Source organism: Alligator sinensis, unplaced genomic scaffold, assembly GCF_000455745.1.
Source record: "Alligator sinensis unplaced genomic scaffold, ASM45574v1 scaffold677_1, whole genome shotgun sequence".
NCBI classification, from domain to species: Eukaryota; Metazoa; Chordata; order Crocodylia; family Alligatoridae; genus Alligator; species Alligator sinensis.
Window position 1 is genome coordinate 1,489,650 of NW_005842276.1, and position 20,415 is coordinate 1,510,064.

The window sequence follows — 20,415 nt, forward strand, 5'->3', positions numbered from 1 at the left end:
TGGCCAGCCGCACAGCCCCAAGCACAGCTCAGCGGCGGCAGCAGGAGGTTTTGGAGACAGCAGCCGCCACCGCCATCACGGGCCTCCAGGTAAGCGGCAGCAGCGGCTGCATGCAAGCCCAAGTCCCCCCATCCTTCGCTGCGGCTGCAGAGCTGTTCATGGAGCTGTGCACCGGCTGCTTGCCAGGCTCCCTCTCCCCCTCCCCTGGGCAGCCACACACCCCTAGGGATGGCTCTGCCCATGGGGGTCTGCCCCAGTGCCTGAGGCCTGCCAGAGGGCAGAGTATGGGGCCAAAGGGGCCCAAGCCAAGGGACAGAGCAAAGTTGTGTTAGTAGATCACCTGTGAGGCTTGGCAGTGGGTAATGGGGAGGATAGAGCCCACAAAACTAGCCCTTAAGGCAATGACCACAAGCATGTGTGGTTATAAGAGTAACGGAGGGGGACCCAGGGGAGCCACTTTGGAAAGGGCTGAGCAGCTACTAGCGGCACCGTGTCCACCCCTGGGATGAGCACTTGCTACACAAAGTCCTGGATTTAGGATGGTACAGTCCCATGAACCAGTACGGGCTGGGGACTGCCTGGCTAAGCAGCAGTTCTGCAGAATAGAACCAGATGGTTACAGTGGACATTAAGCTGAATGTGAGCCAACAGGTGCCCTTGTTGCGAAAAAGGCTAGTAGCATACTGGGCTGCAAGAGTAGGAGTGTTGCTAACTGATCAAGGGAGTCATTATTCCTCTCTATTTGGTACTGGTGAGGCCACACCTGTGTCTAGTTTTGAGGCCCCCACTTCAGAAAGGATGTGGAAAAATTAGAGAGTCCAGCAGAGGATAATGAAAATTGGTAAAGGATTGGGAAACATGACTTCTGAGGAGAGGCTGGGAGAACTGAGCTTATTTAGTCTGGGGAAGAGAAGACTAAGGGGGGAATTTAATAACTATCTTCAACTACCTGAAGGGTGGCTACAAAGAAGATGGAGTTGGACTGTTCTCAGTAGTAGTAGATGACAGAATAATGGTCTCAAGTTACAGCAAGGGAAGTTTAGGTTAGATACAGTAAAATCTCTGTTACCTGGCATCTCTGGGGGAAGGGGATTGCTGGTTACATAAAAACTCTGGTTATCTGAAATAACCCGGCAGGGTTTTCAGGTAATGTGGAGCCAGGGGAAGGGGGATATGGTGGCAGCACAGGGTGGTAGATGCTTTCCCCTGCAGCCCCTCCTCCCCCCCCCCCCCCCCCCACCCCCACCCAGCCAGTGGAGTTGAGGGGGGGTCAGGGTGGTGAGTGGCAGCAGCACCCGCTGCATGCAAGCTTCACCCCTAGCTGTCCGGAAACTACGGTTAATGGAGTATTCCCATTGGTTAAGTACCAGATAGCAGAGATTTTACTGTATTGGGAAAAACTTTCTCACTACAAGGGTAGTAAAACACTGGAGCAGGCTACTCAGAGAGGTTGTGGAAGCTCCTCCTTAGAGGCGCTGAAGAGTGGCAGCAGCACCCGCTGCATGCAAGCTTCACCCCTAGCTGTCCGGAAACTACGGTTAATGGAGTATTCCCATTGGTTAAGTACCAGATAGCAGAGATTTTACTGTATTGGGAAAAACTTTCTCACTACAAGGGTAGTAAAACACTGGAGCAGGCTACTCAGAGAGGTTGTGGAAGCTCCTCCTTAGAGGCGCTGAAGACCCAGATAAACACAAAGCCTTTGCTGGGATTATGTAGTTTGGGGATGGTCCTGATTTGAGGACCAGATGACCTCCTGAGGTCCTTTCCAACTCTAATTTTCTATTACTATTATTCTATGATTTTCAAGGTCTAACTTTATAGTTGGTTGAAGCTTTTTATGACTTGATAGGTACTCTATGTGTGTAGATGGTCTCAAGGCAATTGTACAATTAACCAGTTAATTATGTGAAACCTGTAATGTGTCAAGGGGGGGCCTATGTCTGGCAAGAAGTTATCTCTTCTAGATGATTATTGTTATGTATTTTTTCTCTTGATTTAGAAGTTTCTTACTCAGGTACTGGTTAAAGTTTTGGTATGATGATAGGAGTTCTCACATAGCTCTCAGTATATTGTTTGCACGCAGGAGGAGATACAAAGTTACTTGCACATGCTTTTGCCAGACAAGTACTTTGATGATAGTAATGCATTGTTCATCTAGTTATATGGACCTTGCAGGGGCAAACCCACAAAAACGTACTGATAGAAGACACTTGTGGATGCTTAGTCTGGTGAGGCAGAAGGTAGTGTAGTGTAGGGTAGTGTAGTTGAAAACTGGTTAGTCAGGCATTATCATTCACAGGGGGCAGCCTACTTGAGTAATTCCACCCGTTTCAAGGGAGATACGGCTGTGAAACAAGGAAGTTGCAAGGGAAGACTGATGCAGAGTTCAATATATCCACTTGACTTCAACATAACTGCTTACTTGAGCAAAGCTCTCCATGGACATAAGTGTTTGCAGGATCACATATTGTATAAATAACTGATTATTTACAAAATGACCTAGGTCATTTTCTAATTTTTTTTGAAAATTTACAGAAGCTTGGTTAGCATCCTTTATAGGTCAGGGGACCTTTACATTTTAGCTAACTTATTTGTTAAATTATTATTTGCTTTCTAAAGTACACTGCAAAATTGGAAAGCACATACCAAACTTAATATGGTATGCACATTTAATATTTTATACACTACTCTTATTGCAAAATTACCAAGAATATTCCATACATCTGAAAAGTCCTTCTCTTGGAGCGTCTTTCTCTTGACAAAAATTCAGTAGAAAAATCAGCCTTTCTGGGTTTTTGTTTTTGTTTTTTGTTGTTGTTTTTCTTTTTTTGAACCACGCTTCAGTATTTGATAAACAAATTATATTCCCTGGTATAAATTTCTACAGAATGCTTGAAAAATAAAAATCTATATACCGCATCCCTCAACTCCTGCATATTCCCAATTACTGAATGACCAAGCTTTATTGGAGTAATTTTCCTGGAGTTCAGTTTGGCAGGTTGTGGGCTGGCATGCTCAACTCTGTCCTCCCTGAAACTGACTGCATCCTTTTTAACTTCTACAAATGATGATGGATTTGTTAGGGTCAGGAATTAACTTTAAGGAAAAAATTGCTCTACTTATGAAACCAGTTTTTTACTAGGTCAGTTAAAGTATAAGAAAAACAAGATACTTTATCCAGAATGTGTTGCAATAATTTCTCACTACAGAAGACTAAATTAGGAGCAGAATTTCAGATAGTAGAAAGCCCCATCCTGAGACTGAGTTATTTTTACTGGTCCCGCTATTGCTGCAACATTTTTTTTCATGTCATTCTTATTCTGGAGACCAAATCACAGGACATTTTTTATGGAAGAGCTCCTTTTAGGAGGAAGATTGATTTTGCACATTCCTGGGAACTTTATTGCAAAATCATGGCCACACAATTGGATTTGAGACTGAATCTATTATGTTTTCAGAAAGCACTTGAACAAAGTCTCACTGTAATGTTACAAGTTATAAAAAAGACCATTAATATAAGCATCTCCACAGTTCTGAAGACTTTTTGTTAAATCTTATATGTGGGCTGTGTGTGTGTGTGTGTGTGTATAATGCTAAGATCATGAGCCCTCTTGGTTGCTGTGCATGATACAGTACTTCTTCTGATTATGGTAACAAAGCTATGAGAATAAACTTTTATTTTATGTACTGAGGCACTTGACATGAGTTCAGGTTATGAAAGGTTAATACCAAAGTGAATCTAGATGTCTTTCAGCTACAGCTCTCTGAACATTGATGGATTTCTTATCATATAGAGTTTATCTATACCAATGGTCTTTATAAATTGAAGGCATCTCTCATTAGACTCAAAACACCCTACATTGGACTCAAGGCACCCCCTCAATTCATAACTTTTTATGAATCCTATTAAAAAAATTGATTTATTTATTACAGTGCTTACCTCCTTTCAGGTGGGTAGTGGGAGTAGGTGAGTGGCCAGGCAGAGACACAGCTGAGCCTGTGCTTTGCTTACCTGTTTATCTCTTCAAACCTCACAATAACCTTCAGTGGATTTTATGGCACTCCAAAGTGCCATGAGCACCCAGTTGAGAATCACTGGTTCATATAGTGGCAGTAGAATGTCCTGGCAAGATTGAGACTGAGGATGCCCTGCTCATCTTAGTCTGCTGATGTGGTCCAGAGCCAGAAGTTCACCAGTGAGGCTACTCCAAGTTTATCCTTTGGTATCTGCTCTTGAGCCCACAGTTTCTGATGTGCCTGGCAGCATGTGCTAGGAATAAGATCAGAGGAGACTCAATTTCAAACTTCAAGCTCTGGTACTTGAGAGATGACTTATTTGTATGGAGCAGAGGCAGGGGATTCTCAGCCTTATCCTGATACAATGTAGACAAGGCTGCATTTGCAAAGAATCAAAATTAGGAGGAATCTCAAGGGTCAGCCCTTGCACAGATGAAGAGCATGCTCAGAACATTTCCTTTTGCGGTGTTTGGCGGCAAAGGTAGATAAGCCACTGGTCCTTTTGCTTGCCACTCCTGGTGGCTTTGACTACTCTTTGGCAAGTTGCCAGCTGTTTTCTGTTTGAAACTTTGTATTTTCACTTACTAGCAGTGTGGGGTAGTTGTTTGACATTCTTGTCAGAATATTTCTTCTGCTCTAATGTATCTTATTTAGCTACTAAAGGATTAATTTTCTTTGGGTTGAGAGATCTGTTAGACATTGGTTCTCACATGTTTATCCTATTGCCTATGACTCTGAACACGTGAATGAGAAAAGCATCATGATGCGGATGGGAGTGCACTGTGGAACCCTGGAACCCTCCAGGTTTTTTTAAATTTAATTATTTTCTTTCTACCTCTTTTGTCTGTGCATAATAAGCACTTTACATGATGTACTTGAGCAGACAGCCAAGAGAACTGAAGAAATGAGCCAGTTGGGATTGTGCGTTAATACTTGTTGTTAATTCGTCTAGAACAAACTGAAATTTTACAGTGGGTTCTTACATTGCCACTCACTGTTTTTTGTGATGGCTTAATTTTTAAAATAACTTGAGAGTAGTCCATTAATAGGGGATGATCTTTCCTGAACCAGAGTGATCAGGAAATGTATGTGGTTTCAGTGGTTCTTGCAGTCTATTTCCTATGCTCTTACAGATTTTGCATTTGACTATCTTAACTTCAGGAACTGTGGGTAACTTCACCTCAGCTCTCTTTACAGCATTCTGTATTTTGTGTCTTTCTATTTGTACAATTACCTTTGTCTTCTTTGGGTGTTTTCAAACTCTTTCAGCCTAGAACTTGCAGGCTACATAATTGGTCACTTTCAGCACAATTTTGCTTTTGTTTCTGTGCAGATTTAAGTTTCTTTCTTTGTCATGTTGCAGACTTTTTACATTTTCTTGTGATGGTAATAATTTTCCCTGCAGATCATCAGCCATCGTTTCTCTGCTAATCCAGATTTTTAGAGATGGATATGATACCTTGGTATAGCTGAGGCATTGAGACAATTTTGACGATACTAACATGTTTCTACAGAAGGGGAATGGAAAATACAGAGTTTTAGCCATTTGTGTCATTATTGTACTTGTCAGGACCTTTTGCCTCAAATCAAAAGTGAAAATTGCCTGGCATTCAGAAAATTAGATTTGTCCTACTCGTGTTGGTGGTGATAATCTAGTAGAAAAGATGGTTCTGCATTGACGTTTAGGATACATACAGGCATTACGTTTAGACTGACATAACCAAGATTGTGCAGATGTTCACAGGGTATAAATTGCCCAAAAAATGGCATGCCTGATCTAAGTTCACATCCTGAGGTGAGCTAGAAAGGTTAACCAAATCTACAAAGGGTTAACACAGGACCTGCATATGTTCACAGCACAACCCCAGGACTGTACTGTTCCTAACAGCTCAAAGTAAGCCAGGTAGACCTAAACTGGGTGTGTTGAATTACTTGTTTACACATTTTCCTACTTCTCAGTCGACTTTTTCCTTTCCATTAACTTCTCTTTCCTTCACCCCTGTTTTTTTGTCCTGACATAAGCATAATATGAAAACTTGCATTACATATGCTTCATATATTTGCACAGAAGAACAAATTGCTAGACTATCCATTAGTTTCCTGTGGTGCTAATATGGAATATTGGCAACTTGTAACTTCGGTATTTCTTTTTTTTCATTTATGAGTACAGTTTTGTCTGTTCAGGATATCTTCGGAAGCTAGCTATATTTAATCTTGTTAGATTCATACTAGTGGGAAAATGCTAATAAAACTGAATTATTCTGGGAATTGATACTGAGATAACTCACCAATTCAAACTAATGTAATCAAAGTCGGAAGTCCATTTCAAGTGTTAGATATGCTTACAATTCTTTTGATCAGAAGCTTGATATTTTGTTAAATCATGTTACTCAATTACCCAGTAATTTCCAAATTCAGTTTACTTGGAGAGGTGATAGAAAAAGCATAATTCAGGCCAGTCCTCAAGTTGTGGCATACTGCATTGTCATGATTAAAGGGTGAGTATTGGACTTCCTGTTCCCTGGACCACTGGAGGCTGTATTTATAATATAGATAAATTGCTTCCATTTCAGCTAAAGGGTACAAATTTTCTTCTCTCCCTTTGCTTGATCTACTTTTCAGTAGCCTCATTGTAGAGGACAGAGAAGCTAGGGAGGAGACAGTTTTTGTTTAAAAATAGAACTTTTACAATTAAACAGTGAGAATGTGTTCAGGTTGGTAGGTATCCATTAAAAATGTGAAAAAAAATGCTAGGTTAGGTGGGCAAATGACTGATTATTTTTAATGCAACAATATTGTGATGAAGAGATGTTCTATTTTAATTATAGGTCCAGACCAGATACCACTCAGGGAAGAGTTTGAACAGATCATGCTGAAAGCTATGCAGGAGTTCACACCGAGAGAGCGCTCCTTGCAAATGAGCACTCAGTGTGTCTCAGTGTCACCAGGTCAGCTCCCTTGGCTTGCTAGGTTAATTGCCAGTGTATCTCGGGACATGGTGCATGTGGTAATTACCCAGAATTCTTTGGCTGAAGGTATTTCAGAGACTCTGAGATCCCTCAATGAAATGAAACATCAGCAAAAACTACCAGATTATGTTGTTGCAATTTGCGCATCCAAGATTAGAGGAAATGAGTTCTGTGTGGTAGTTTTAGGTAAGTAACTTTACAATACTCTCTGGTTACAAAGACAGTTGTGTTTGCAGTGCTTCAAGTTTAAAATCTCCCTCTTCATTTTTTGTTTCCCTTTTATTTTTTCACTTTGCTCTGTCTTCTGCTCCACAAGGATGTTGTGCATTAGTGGCTACAGGGATCTCAGCAGGTGAGCAGTGTAGATGCTGCATGCTTCCAGCATCTACACTGAATCAGATTATTTAGTCATCCTTTGCTTGAGATTCCTGAAACTGTGCTTGCTTCTTCAGCTGCCTTGGAAAATAGCTTAAGGAGTTCCTCTGTGCAATATAAAGCACTCATATATCCCTAATTTATACAGCACTGTATAGTTTTTACACTATGGTGGTGAATATCTAGGTGAAACCAAAACTGAGCCTAAGCAGCTCGTTTGGCTATGTGCCTAAGGCATGCTGGTGGCGGCGCAAAGCAATGCATCCAGCATCATTTCTGGTTACTTTGATTCCCTAGGCAATGACTAGGTACCCATTTACAGCTCAATTCACTGAGGGCATTCTTCTGCCTGAGTTCAGAGCAAGCAAAACGGTTTCCATCCCATGGCTTGCTCTGAGGTCTTTGGCTACTATTGTTGTTCATGGGCCAGGGATCTTAACTACTCTGCCACCATGCCTTCCCTCCAAATGACTAATTTTTTAACAGTATGAAACACAGGACACTACTTCAGCTGTACCATTTTTCACTAGTGGCCATTACAGAAGCTCTGTATTGCATACTTGTGTGCCTGAGAGGAGCTGAATTTGTGACTGGGTTTGTCCCCTTTCTCTGTGGACAAATTAGATTCTAGTGATAATTTTCTCCACACATTTTAGCAAAGTTTGCCATCCTTCTGAGGGATAGATGAAATGCTAACACTGCATATTTCTTTTTAATCCTAGAGCTCAGCCAACATGTCTGTGGACAGTAACTTGCAAGAAATGTGCTAAACAGACATAACTCATTCTCCTGCCTCCTATTGCAATAGGCTTGAACATCTTACTCCTTGATATTACCAGTCTCTTCTCTGAAAAGACAGTGGAAACCTATAGCTGAAGATTAACTTTGCCTCTATAAAGTCTTGACATATTGAAGAGTTTGTAATGACACTGGGCTGTATCTAATCTTGATATGTCCTTTGCATTCTTTAGGTCAATATCAGTCTAGAGCCCTAGCAGAGAGTATGCTTACAACCAGTGAATTTTTAAAAGAGATCAGTTATGAGCTCATCACAGGAAAAGTTAGTTTCCTGGCATCGCATTTCAAAAATACATCTTTGGGTGAGTGAATTGGAGACTCTCAAGTTCCTGCTAAAAGAGGAAATTTCCTAATGCGCTTTGTATTGGCATATCTTCTTTTAGGGGTTGAATTAAAGGGGTAAGGAGTACCATAACTCTCTCTCCTTTCTGTGGCCTTTGGCATACTGAGTATAAAGGAGTTTTCTTTCTTTCAGGCCAGTGCAATGAGAGCTACCATCCTGTTTTAGTCTAGCCTTACCCTACTTGTCCTGAATCTGATTGTGGGGCATCCAGAAGTACACAGGGCTTGTGTGCTGATCAGTCAGCATATTTTCATTGTAATTGTTCCTCAGTGACTATCAAATATCACTACTAACTAAAGGAAAAGAAAGTGTCCAGTTCTGATTACCTTTTGGAGTTAAGCTTCATAGTAAGCCACTAGTAAAATTGAGGATAGCAAATATGACATAAATCATATTAGACTATATGTGGTATAAAGTTTTACATCAATTATACTAAATTCTACTCATGCACGTTATTCTTAATTCTTAAATAGGTGATGATTTGGACAAGTTGCTAGAGAAAATGCAGCATCAGCGAGGAGACAGTGTTGTAATCCCTTTTAATGGAGATGTTAATGAATGTGTATCATCTCAGGAGGCAGCTGCCATGGTTTCAGGACAAGAACCAGGTAATATTTTTCTCATAAGATGTAAAGAGTTACTTATTTGTAGATGTCATAAAATGCATGTCTCAGAGCTTTCTGAAGGCATTCAGCCAAAATTAGCATTTCTGGCAGAATGCATCAACAAGAGAAAGCAAAGCAATAATCTTGCCACAAAACCTGTATCACAAACAGCTTCTTCTTTTTACCCTTAACAATCCTTAATCTAAAATATATTACTCTAAGTTTGTACAATGCATGAACATGGAGAAATTCCTGTTTAAGACTTAAATTCTGGACTGATCTCACACTCTTATGCCTGGGAAAAAGAACATTGTCTTGAAGTAAAAGCAAAGGAGATCTGTGTCCTGTATCTGACTGCTTAGACTACCTGTGTGGCCTTTTACAGGTAGCTTTATATTGTATATTCTTCATTGTATAAAGTAGCTTGTCTGGGTTACAGATATTATTACTTTGAGCCTTAAACAATGGTGAATCTAAAATTTTGAAAAGGTGGTTGTAGATGGTGTGGCACATCATCACTTTTGAAAACGCAGCACATTTTTCTCCATTTAGAGAAACTAGAAGCTCTATTATTTTCTAGGGGGCTAGCGCTAAATTATTCAGTTTAAGATCAAAGCAAAAAGCAAATATAATGATTGGAATTGTGCACAATTTCCTAGATTTTGTATTTAAGTTAAGAAAAAGGAAAAGTATCCAAAAACTAGTTAAAAGATATTGTGTCATTAGTCCCGTAGTCATTATAATTAAATATACATCTCTTACATTCAGATTCATAAAACAAAATCTAGCCTTGAGCATTTTGACTCCCAGTATTTCACTGTTCCTCATTTCTACACCCAAGTTAATATTGCCACACCTGAGGCTTTTTAGGAGAGCTAAAAACGGTCTTCAGGGCTGTTAAAAAGGAGACACTACTAGGAATGGCTTAGAGACATAAACATTTCAGAAAAAAAGATAGTTTGAACATTGGAACATCTAGGATAGAAGAGGATAGAGGAGCATTAACATGCATGGAGTGGAGATGATAATGATCCATTCAATTAATTGATTCTCTCAGCACTGCCTGCATAGAAATACTACTGGACCTTCCAGGCAGTTGGTTTTAAAGTTTGGATGGAGCAGGGGGTACCTGCTCCACTCAAAGATGGCGGGGTACACCACTGCACCCCGCCCCGCACCCTCCCTGTATCTGGCCCTATTCTTAACTCATCCAAATTATCCCTGTGTTAGTAGCCACCAAATTCCATAGGTGCCTAAATTGTTTATTCACCTATGTTTTGGATTCTTAGGACTTTACATTTCAGTTTCCACATATATCCATAAGCAAATAGGTGTCTAGTTCACACCTAAATCCTGCAGCAATCTAGAATGGAAGTGGGATACTCCCTGAACTCTTCCTAAATCCATGGAGGGGCCAAGTTTACAAGGTGCACCCAGAGCACACTTAACTTACCTGAACGGCTTTGAGTTCATTGCAGAATACTGCAGCCACAATCATACTCATTCAAGAATGTGACCTGAGGAGGAGGTGTGGTTGGGACCAATCTTTTAACATCAGATTGTAGCGGTTACAGCACTCATCCAGGAATGGGAGTTTGAAAAGCAAATTTTCCACTTCCTAGGAGAGTGCTCCAGTCATCAGGCTGTTGAATGTTCTGTGGCTGCACCTCTACCCCTCTCATTGAAGCCAAGAGTGCAAGAGTCATGAAGCTAAATGGAGTAAAAGCAAGAAGGAACCTGACTGCAGCATTGAAATTAGGGCACTCAGCTTGGATGGAGGAATCTATTCCTTGCTTCCAGGATTATATTTGATTTTTACCCAGACTGTTTAATGTAAAATGTATAAGTTTTGGATGGATTAGGGACCAGAACCCAGGGTTCCCTTTTCCCAGATAACTGCTGTAACAACAAAGCTACAGAGCCAGGCTCTCTCTTGTTTGTTCTCCCTCTAGCCTCATGATTCTAGCAATCTTGGTTGTCCAGTACGCCAGCTTCAGCCATGTTTTTATTGCAAAAGTAAATTCTATACAGTGCCACTAGGAAGTAAGTGGATTTATTCTGCTAAGTAATTTTTGTTGATAATTCAGTATAACCTCATGAATCCGGCATGCTCGGGACCGAGCACCTGTTGGAAATGTGAAAATTCTGGATTTTTGAAACCAGACGGGTAGGGAGGAGGGAGGCGTTAGAGGGTAGCAGCAGCCAGTTTCAGAGCAGTGACCATATGCAAAGCGGCGGCACGGGGTGGTGGATGGTGGCAGCAGCCGCCGTGTACAAGCTTCCCCCTCCGCTCCTCTGGGACTGGCCACCGCTACTCCCCAATTTAGCGTATTTTTTAAAAGTGCCAGATTTTTAAGAATTCTGGATTTTTTATATCCGGATTTATGAGGTTATACTGTATAGGCTAGAATATTTTGAAGATTTGTTTAACATAAACTGAATTAAAATCTGATGCCTTTTCTTATTAGATTTGGATGTTGACACCTTCCGGATTTACCAGCCACAGCTTACTGTTGCCAGAAAGCTCTTGTCCCAAGTCTGTGCTATAGCAGACAGTGGCAATCAAAGTCTGGATCTGGGCCACTTTAGTAAAGTAGACTTCATCATTGTAGTTCCTCGTTCAGAGGTCCTGGTCCAGCAGACTCTGCAACGGATTCGACAATCAGGTAAAGCGATGGAGAGTAAGGTTTTTTTATTAAATCAAACCAGTTCATTTATGTACACTTGGCATGCAGTGCTTGAATAACTTGTTCCAGACTCTATTTTGCAAATCCCACATTTGTCCAGTTAGTGTCATATAAGGTCTAAAGTAATGAGTCTCAACCAGGGTGCCATGGCATCCTGGGATACCTTGAGATCCTGTCAAGTGTGCCACATGTTAGGTGTGCAAACAAGATAAACCCAGGAGCTTTCTCGTAGGAATCCATAGTGTTAAAAAATTTCTGATTTGCAGTGATTTTTATAAGTTCTTTGCTACAGAAGAATTGCTCTAATTTTTCTGTAGTCAAAGAGTGAAAACTAAGAGCTGGCATTTTCCAAGGGGTGCCTTGAGGCTAAAAAGGTCTAACAGGTCACCTTTCATAAAAACAAATCTATTGCATCTACTGCATAGCTGGTAAAGGACCCTGCTACGTTTCTGTAACAGTTGGATTATCTTTGAGCAGAGGCACCAACCAGCAATATGAAAACGAAAGAAAGAATAAACAAATGTATTTTCATACTTTCTTAGGGACATAGGGTCACCTGAGCCTTTGAATCTAATCCCCTGCTTTTGCTGGAAGTCAAAGGGCCACCAAAATCGCTACTTTAAACCTTTGCACATGACTAAAAAGCCCAATACTCAGAACATTAAGAGCACCCTGGAGGATGACACAGGTAAAATGGAGATGAAGGTATTGTTCATGCCGTGCCTTTATTACAACAGGAAGTAGTTGGTTAATATACGCTCAGAAATTTTGAGGAAAAGGACTATGCTACAGGAAAGGCAAAAAACCTCACAGTCCTCGCCAATCTGACCTAGGGGGAAAATTCCCTCATGACCTCAAAATTGAGTGATATAAACCTGAGCAGAACAAGGCCCTCTACCCAGGTACCCTCTGGTTTTCTAAGTGCCAGTGGGAGCATCAATGCACCCCAGTGAAAAAACACCAGCTTTAACTGTGGCTAATATTCCAATGCCTCAGCGAAAGATAAACAATAACCCCCCAAACCCAGAAGTCGATAGCATTCATGAGGTGAAAAAAAGTCTTCCTGGTCTCAGCGGGTGACCTGCAGAAGTCCGGAGGGATGGGTTTGCAAGACACTTCCCACACTATAAGGTATTTGTCCCAGCCTGGGGGACCATAAACACCCAGGTTGTTCAGCCAGAACTCCCTGTCTTCTCACGCCATCCTTCCATAAACGTATCCAGTTTCATCTTAAAGCAAATCAGGTTTTTTGCCTACTACCTGTGGGCTTGGAATACCATTTCAAACTTGATTTTTTCTGATATTTAGAAATCTTAATTTCCACTTTAAATGTATTCATAGCTAGTCTGTAGTCATTTGATTTTTGTCGGGCCTATTTTCAGCCTGAAAAACCCTTTTCTTTCCTAAATATTCACCCATGAATGCATTTGTAAAATAGGATCGTATCCCTCTGAGTCTCCATTTAGCTATATGAGAAAAGCCAGACTCCTTTAATCTTCTTTCTTAAGAAAATGTTTTCATTCCTTTAACCATCTTAGAGGCCCTTCATTGAATTCATTTCAGTTTTAGTTCATCTTTCCTGAACTGGTTACCAGATCTGCATACAGTATTCTAAATGGGGCCAAACCAATACATTATACAATGCTACTAATACCCTCCTTGTCTCTACTGCACATATCCTGCCTAGTACAACCTAGAATTGCATTAGGTTTGTTTTTTTTACTCCATTGCTGCATTACACTGGCAGCTCATGGTCATCCTATGATCAACCAGCACACCCAGGTCTCCCTCTTTCTCAGGTGTCTCCAGTCTATGTGCTCCTATATTACAACTAAAGTCCTTGTTATTGCTCATACTATTAAACCCAGATTTGTTTGTTTTTTTTAAATTTAATATGCCTGTATCTACATACACTGTAACATAGGAAATGCCATGTTGACTCAGTTAGTAATCTTTTTGGTCCAGTATTCTGTGACTGGAATAGCCAGAGAGAAGTAGAAGAAGGCTCATGGTGTCCTTTTTTATGGACTGATTTGGCTGTTGAGAGAGCTTTGGTGGTGTTGCAGCTGTGGTGGTCCAGGAATAATATGGGGGGGCAAGGATTTTTGCCGGTGGTATCTTTTATTGGACCAGTAATAGTTGGGAGGGAGAGAGGCAAGCTTTTGGGTATGAAGTAACCTTCCTTGGGTGTCTCCTGAGGTCTAGACCAGAGGAATGGCACTTCATACCTGAAAGCTTGTGTCCCTCCCAGCTATACAGTTGATCCAATAAAAAAAATTGACCACAAAAAATCTCTCCTTATTGAAGGAGATATTGTCTCACATAGTCTGTCAGTGATTGTTCTGTGGCCTGAAACATCAGGATTTATGAGCTTTCTTTAAAAGTATCCTGTGTAATGTAACTGTGGATTATCTATATACATTTGTAATCCATTTTGAATCCCTTTCAACTTTTGGTCTGCAGTGTTTTATGGCAGGGAGTTCCACAGGATAGTTGGATACTATAAGTACAGGTCTTTTTTGTTCTTTTTTTAACTGAGTGATTTATAGTTAGTTAAAAATCTGACAATCCAGAATAAATGTTTTACTGTGGACTGCTGTTAACAGTATTACTTGGAAACAGTTTCTATTGCAAACCAAGGAATACATTTTGTCTGCCTTATGAATAAAGGTACAGTTTGTTAGACAGTTTACAAGAACTGCACACAATATGTTGTACTTCCTGCTGTTTGGAAAAGGCTGTAGGAGGTGGCAGCAATTTTAGCTTTGTCTCAGGAAAGCAGAAAAGATTGACACAGTATTGGCAAGAAATCTGTATATTTATAAATATTTGAAGTGGTGTGGGAGGCAAAGTACCTTTTCTGTTTCTAGTGGGATATAATGCATTAGCAGAACATGGGAAAACTTGGCCTATTGTCACTGTGCAAAGCCAAGTCAGTGGAATTTTGGAGCATCTTTATGTAGGTCTGACATTTTTCTAGTAATGTTTTGACTCTCTGGAATGATCGTACATCTCTCTCTCCTGGAGAAAATCTAGAAATGGAGAAATCACTGTCCTCACCAGAGTGAAAGTACACTTCCCCCTTTTCTAATTTTTATTTTTGGCAGGTGTTCTTGTAGACTTGGGCCTTGAAGACAATGGTTCAGCCTATCAGAGGGCAGAGAAATACGTAGTGCGCCTTGACAATGAGCTCCAAGCTAAGTTTGAAATTTTTATGAGGCGGGTAAAGCAGAATCCATACACACTGTTTGTGCTGGTTCACGACAATGCTCATGTGGATTTAACAAGGTAAGTACTTTGGAATAACGAGACAAAACATTTCTTCTTTCTCTGTTCGTATGAGGGTTTTAAAACAAAATCAAAACTGTGCTGTAGGAGTCTGCTTTTACTTTGCACCTGAGCCGTTTCAGTCTATGTGAACATATATCACTTGCTTTACCCATCCTAGATATTTCTAAATTTATAATGCTGATTCAATTTAAGGCACTATAAATAGACTTAACTTTAGATTTTTAGATTCTAAAAAAAGCTCCTCCCATAGGAGATGGTCCTTCATGGTCTCTCTTCTCTTCCCTCTGCCCTCCTCAGCCTCCTCCTAACAACCTTCTCCAATTTCTTGGGGCTTTCCCAGTTTCCTTTCCTTCTCAACAGGCAGTGAGCAGAGAGAAACAACTGATGGTGTACTCCTTGCCATACAAAATGGTACTTGAGTGCTTGGAGATAAAATAACTGCCTTTCTTCTCTATCCAAATAAGATAAGAAAAGAGAACTGTGATCCAATATTACAAAAATAGACCGCTTCCCTCAGGCTCTTTCCATGTTCCTGGTTAGATTAGCTAACTGGGAGGTTTCCAGTTAGCCACATTTTTTAAACCAAAGTGTTTTGTTAATGTTGTTAATGTTTTTCATTTAAATAGATTTACTGAAAATAGAACTGAATTTATTCTCTCAGAAACAGAGATCTCTCAAAGAGAGGGAGTTATTTGTTATCTTTTTCTGTAACAGGTGTTTCTTCTTTTTAAATGCAACCATAGTTAATTTTAAGTCAAAGATTTTTACATTGGGAACATTGATAAAGCATCATGAGTGTGGAGGTTAACTGGCAGTGTTTGGTCTGAAAAGAAAATGCAAGCATGCAAACACATGCTGTTATGAATCCCCCTTCTCAATGGCAAGGGAATTGATCAAAATGAGTTCTTGCATGAGACAACCCTTTTATTGGGAACAAGCCATACAACGGCATATTGTCAGCATCATAGGGTACAGCATATAAAGTTTGACAAGAACCTTACTGCCTGTTGGGAAGTCCAGCAAGGACATATACTGGTCAAGTCCATTTTATTCAAGCATCTCAGCTTCACCCTGATATTGTCCTGAACATAAGATTACTTATTCATGAGTATGTCGTCTGTCACATTGATAATAGTTTTGTGCAAAATGTTACCAATATGGAACAGTTACTTGCAACTTGCATAAACAGCAGCTAAACATGCCATCCCAACACACTGGTAATTTTCTATTAGTTACCTTTTCAAGAACAACTGATCTGTCCAAAGTATCTGTTGGTTGCAGCTTGCTCATGGACCTTTAGCCCTGTGACCACACGTGTGCACTCTTGTATGCTCTCTCTCATGCTCTTGTGTGCTCTCTCTCACTCTCATGCTACCTCTCTCTTTCCTTTTGTTGGTAGAATTATAATATACAAAACACAGTCTATGAAGTAACCCTCAACTGAAGGAGATGAAAGCATCTTATCAGTTATTTTTTCCCAAAAACAAATTTGTGTTTTCTCTGAGGAATTCCAGGTTTGGTCTATTGTATCCTGTAGGTCCACTGAAATAAGTGAGCACAGGAGAGTGTCCTCCTGCCTTGAGTTGTGTATGTAAGGACTGGTTCTGTCTGAGGAATTCAGTTACTCACCTTCTGCAAACACATGGAACAGCTCTCTGCAGCTAAAAGACAGTTAATCTGTATTCAGCTTGTTTATAATATCCTCCCTTCTGGTACTTCTTTAAATTGGCAGGCTGATTTAGTCATATCATTGTGGGAGACTTTGCTCCATTATTTGTTTTATTTTTCTCTCTCACTCCTGAACTCTTCTCTGCAGGTCATCTAGGTGGTTTGGGCATCTCTTGCTCTTTTCAGAGAACCTATTCATCTAGAGCTATTCATCTGGAGATTTTATTTTGACCAGTTGAATTTGAAAAATACAAAATGGACATTTCATTTTTTTTATTTTTGCAGCGCCATCTCAAGTTCACTGTCACATGGGGAACCCAGTCATGGATTGGCAGATAGAGTTATTAATTGCAGAGAGGTTCTTGAGGCTTTCAATCTCCTTGTTCTTCAGGTCAGCTCTAAACGCAGCAGTCCAGGATAAGCTCTAACAATGAGGTACACTGGATACAATTGGACAATACAGTAAGTATTTAACTGCTGAGCCTTGAATTGTAGCATCTTCTACATCTGTCAAATTCTGTTTTGTGTAACCCAGGTGTATAAACAGAAATCTTGGAGAAATCTATTTTCCAGGCTGGAATTCATTTCTTACCTGATGGGACAGTGCAAGCCCCTGACCCTTTTTCCTTGGAGCTATTGGAAATGCAACTGATATCTAGAATAAGGAACATGGTGTTTTCCTTTACCCAAGCCAGATCGTATAAGAAAGGCTAAAGCAGGCTTTGATGCAGCAAAGCACTTGTAGAATATGAATAACTTTAGGCATGTGCATGGGCCTATTAACTTCAGTAAATCTGCTCATGTGTTTCAGCTTTTGTGTGTTTAAGTATGTAGGGGGATTGCAGCCCTAGTAAAAATGTATTGACTAGAGTTTGTGGCTGTGTGACAAGTGTAAACTATCTCTGACCTTTGTTATGTTTCTGATCTCTCTGGAACAGGATGATGTGGGCAGTGAAGAAAAGCTGTATTTTGGCTTAACTGAATATAGCAAATCTCTACAATGGGGAATCACAAGTCCCCTGCTGAGATGTGATGAAACATTTGAAAGAATGGTGAACACACTCTTGGAAAGGTAAACAGTAAGAAGAGAATTTTGAACAGTGCTTAATTCTGATCCAAATACAGAAGATGGTTACAATTTTATATACTTTGGATGGAGGTATGATATCACAGTGTGATGGATACTGGTAACTGGATTGAGACTCAGCAAAAGTAAAAATAGACACATGGCGATAAATCTAGCCTCAAATAGCAGAGACCAAAAGTTAACTAACAGTTGCTTCATATCTCTTCATTTAGCACTAGACAGTCCTGTACCATAAGATATTCCTAATCAAGAAGTCTGGATGTACTGAAACATACTGAGATGAAGTAGTCTGTTGCCTATAAAAGTTAATGCCTTTCTGAACAGGATAGTAAGGACCCCTCTACACACACAGGTAGAGAGGCACAATGGGATCTACACAATTGCGCCTCCACACAATTACAGTCTACACAATTGCACCTCTTGACATGCCACACGTGTATAGCAGGAGGCATGATTGTGGGATCATGCATCAGATCCCATCACACCTTCTTGTTGGTGTAGGAGGAGCCCAGTATCACAATCCTGGGCTACCCCAGCACTGCTGCAAGGCCCGCACCTCACAAAGCTCACAGCAGTGGCAAAGCTCTTCCCACTACCCATGCTGCAAGCCCCACACCTCATAAGGCTTGCAGCAGGTGAGCCCCACAGCTGATGTGGGCTGTGGGGCTTGCAGTGCAGGGCAGCACTTTTGGCTTAGCCTGAGCAGGTGCCATGGTGTGGTTTTCTTGTTGAAATCAGATCACCTTGAATGGCATTGTGTAGTGAAGGGTGCAGACCCATCCAACGCACTGCAGACAGGGCCCTCTATGAGAATCTACTATAGCCTCCCAATGGAAGGATCTCGGCTACATGCCTATTTTATGGAGATGGGAGATTACTCCCTAGCTTGTGCCTTTTGACCTGTTGGTGAAGGGAAAGTGAGAAGCAGGGGCATCTGAACCCCCCAAGTCCTCTGGCCTTGGGCCTTCATGTAGGGTGCTTGCCATGGATTTGGAAGTAGCTCCAGGCTGAAGAGTTGGGGAGGTAAGGTACTTGCCAGTGGTAGCATGTTGAGGATATCGGAAGCACCAGGCTGAGGAGTTTGGGAGGATGCTTGCCAGTGATGGTGCTACATGGATGTGAACAACTGAGCTCTTCTCAGTTGATGGAATTTGGAATGGATTTGACTGATTTTGGCCTGAGATACAAGGTTTGATTTTTTTTAAAAAGTGGAAAGAATGCTGCTGCTGTGGGCTTCCTGAGATGTGAGGCTTGCAGCAGTGGCAGCATTTTCCCTTCTGCCCCCATTGCGAGTCCCACAGCTGCTGAGGCTTGCAGTGGTGGCATCATTCACAGCATTGTTCCTGCTGTGAGCGGGATGAGGCTTGCAGGGGGGCAGCATTTTCCCAGCTGCAAGCACCGCGGCTGATGAGGCTCACCCTGGGGGTAGCGCCAGGAATGCTGCAACCACTTCAAGCCTTGTCAGCTGCAGGGTTGGCAGTGAATGGGACACCCCTGTGGCTGAGAGCTCCACAGTTGATGGGACTCCCAGCTGTAGGGGAGCATGTGGTCACACATTCCATTAATGTCATGATTGGAACAAGCTACATTACACATTTTCTGTGGTTATTTTATCATGTCATTAATTGGTTAACTGGTTAATTGCACTTTTGTTGTAATGTGTAGAGGGGGCCTAAAGTGCCGCTCTGCCTTGCTTTCTGCCTAACATATTCTAAGAGAAGCCAAATATGGTGAGAAGGGCAGTCATATCTTTAAAAAAATGCTGATCTCTCTACAGAGTATATTACCTATATATGTCATTTGTGATTCTGCTAACTGACCTTATTTTCTGTGTTCTATGGTAGTGTTATGTTTCCGTGCTATTTTTCCTACTAATTTTAGGTTCATTTTTTTGTTGTGGGGATCATTCTGTTTTATGAAACAAGGCTCTTCAGGTGGAGCAGAGTACCGAGGTAGACAGATTGTCCAAGTTTAGCATTACTAAGGAAAAATTCAGACATTCTAGTATTTTTTTATTAGGATCACAGTTGTAAATTTTCCTTTATTTGAGCAAAGAGTGCTTTTAAAACTTATTGGGCTAAAGACCACAGAATTATTTGCAGACCTCTTGGTACAGGCTGGTCAAAAGCAGTCAGCACAGATTTATAAAAGGGAACATCATGTTTAATAAATATGATTAAGTAATTCAAGGAATGGACAACGAATTCTTAGGGGTGAAGAAATTTATTTGTGAAAGATTTTTTTTGCTGTAGTACCACATAAGACTAGTATCTAAGGCTCAGTAGTGTTGTTTTAAATAGTGCCAAAGTGACTTAGGATTGCATGTTACACTGAAAAATGATCCTCGTTCTCCCGGAGATTTTGGAAACTCCCCATATATAGGCCAAAATATAATGGAATATACATGCTAAGTTGGAGGAATGTGGAGTGTCACAGGGACTGATACGACCTACAGTCTATTCCCAGGTACAGGCAGTCCTCTGATTTACGATGCAATCGGTTCCTGAAAACCACATCTTAAGTCGAAATGCTGTAACTCGGAACCCGTTTTCCTATAGGAACAATGTTATAA

The 20,415-nt window shown here is 40.9% G+C and overlaps 1 protein-coding gene across 1 annotated transcript in view; it reads left to right on the forward strand.

Moving 5' to 3' along the window:
• The window catches only part of GREB1L (GREB1 like retinoic acid receptor coactivator), a 209,169-nt gene that overhangs the window by 154,275 nt on the left and 34,479 nt on the right, over positions 1-20,415 (forward strand). The window contains 8 exon segments of the mRNA XM_006027932.3: positions 6,849-7,175; positions 8,336-8,464; positions 8,979-9,113; positions 11,579-11,776; positions 14,905-15,085; positions 17,042-17,154; positions 17,157-17,218; positions 17,695-17,828. Coding sequence (XP_006027994.1) covers positions 6,849-7,175; positions 8,336-8,464; positions 8,979-9,113; positions 11,579-11,776; positions 14,905-15,085; positions 17,042-17,154; positions 17,157-17,218; positions 17,695-17,828 — 1,279 coding nt within the window.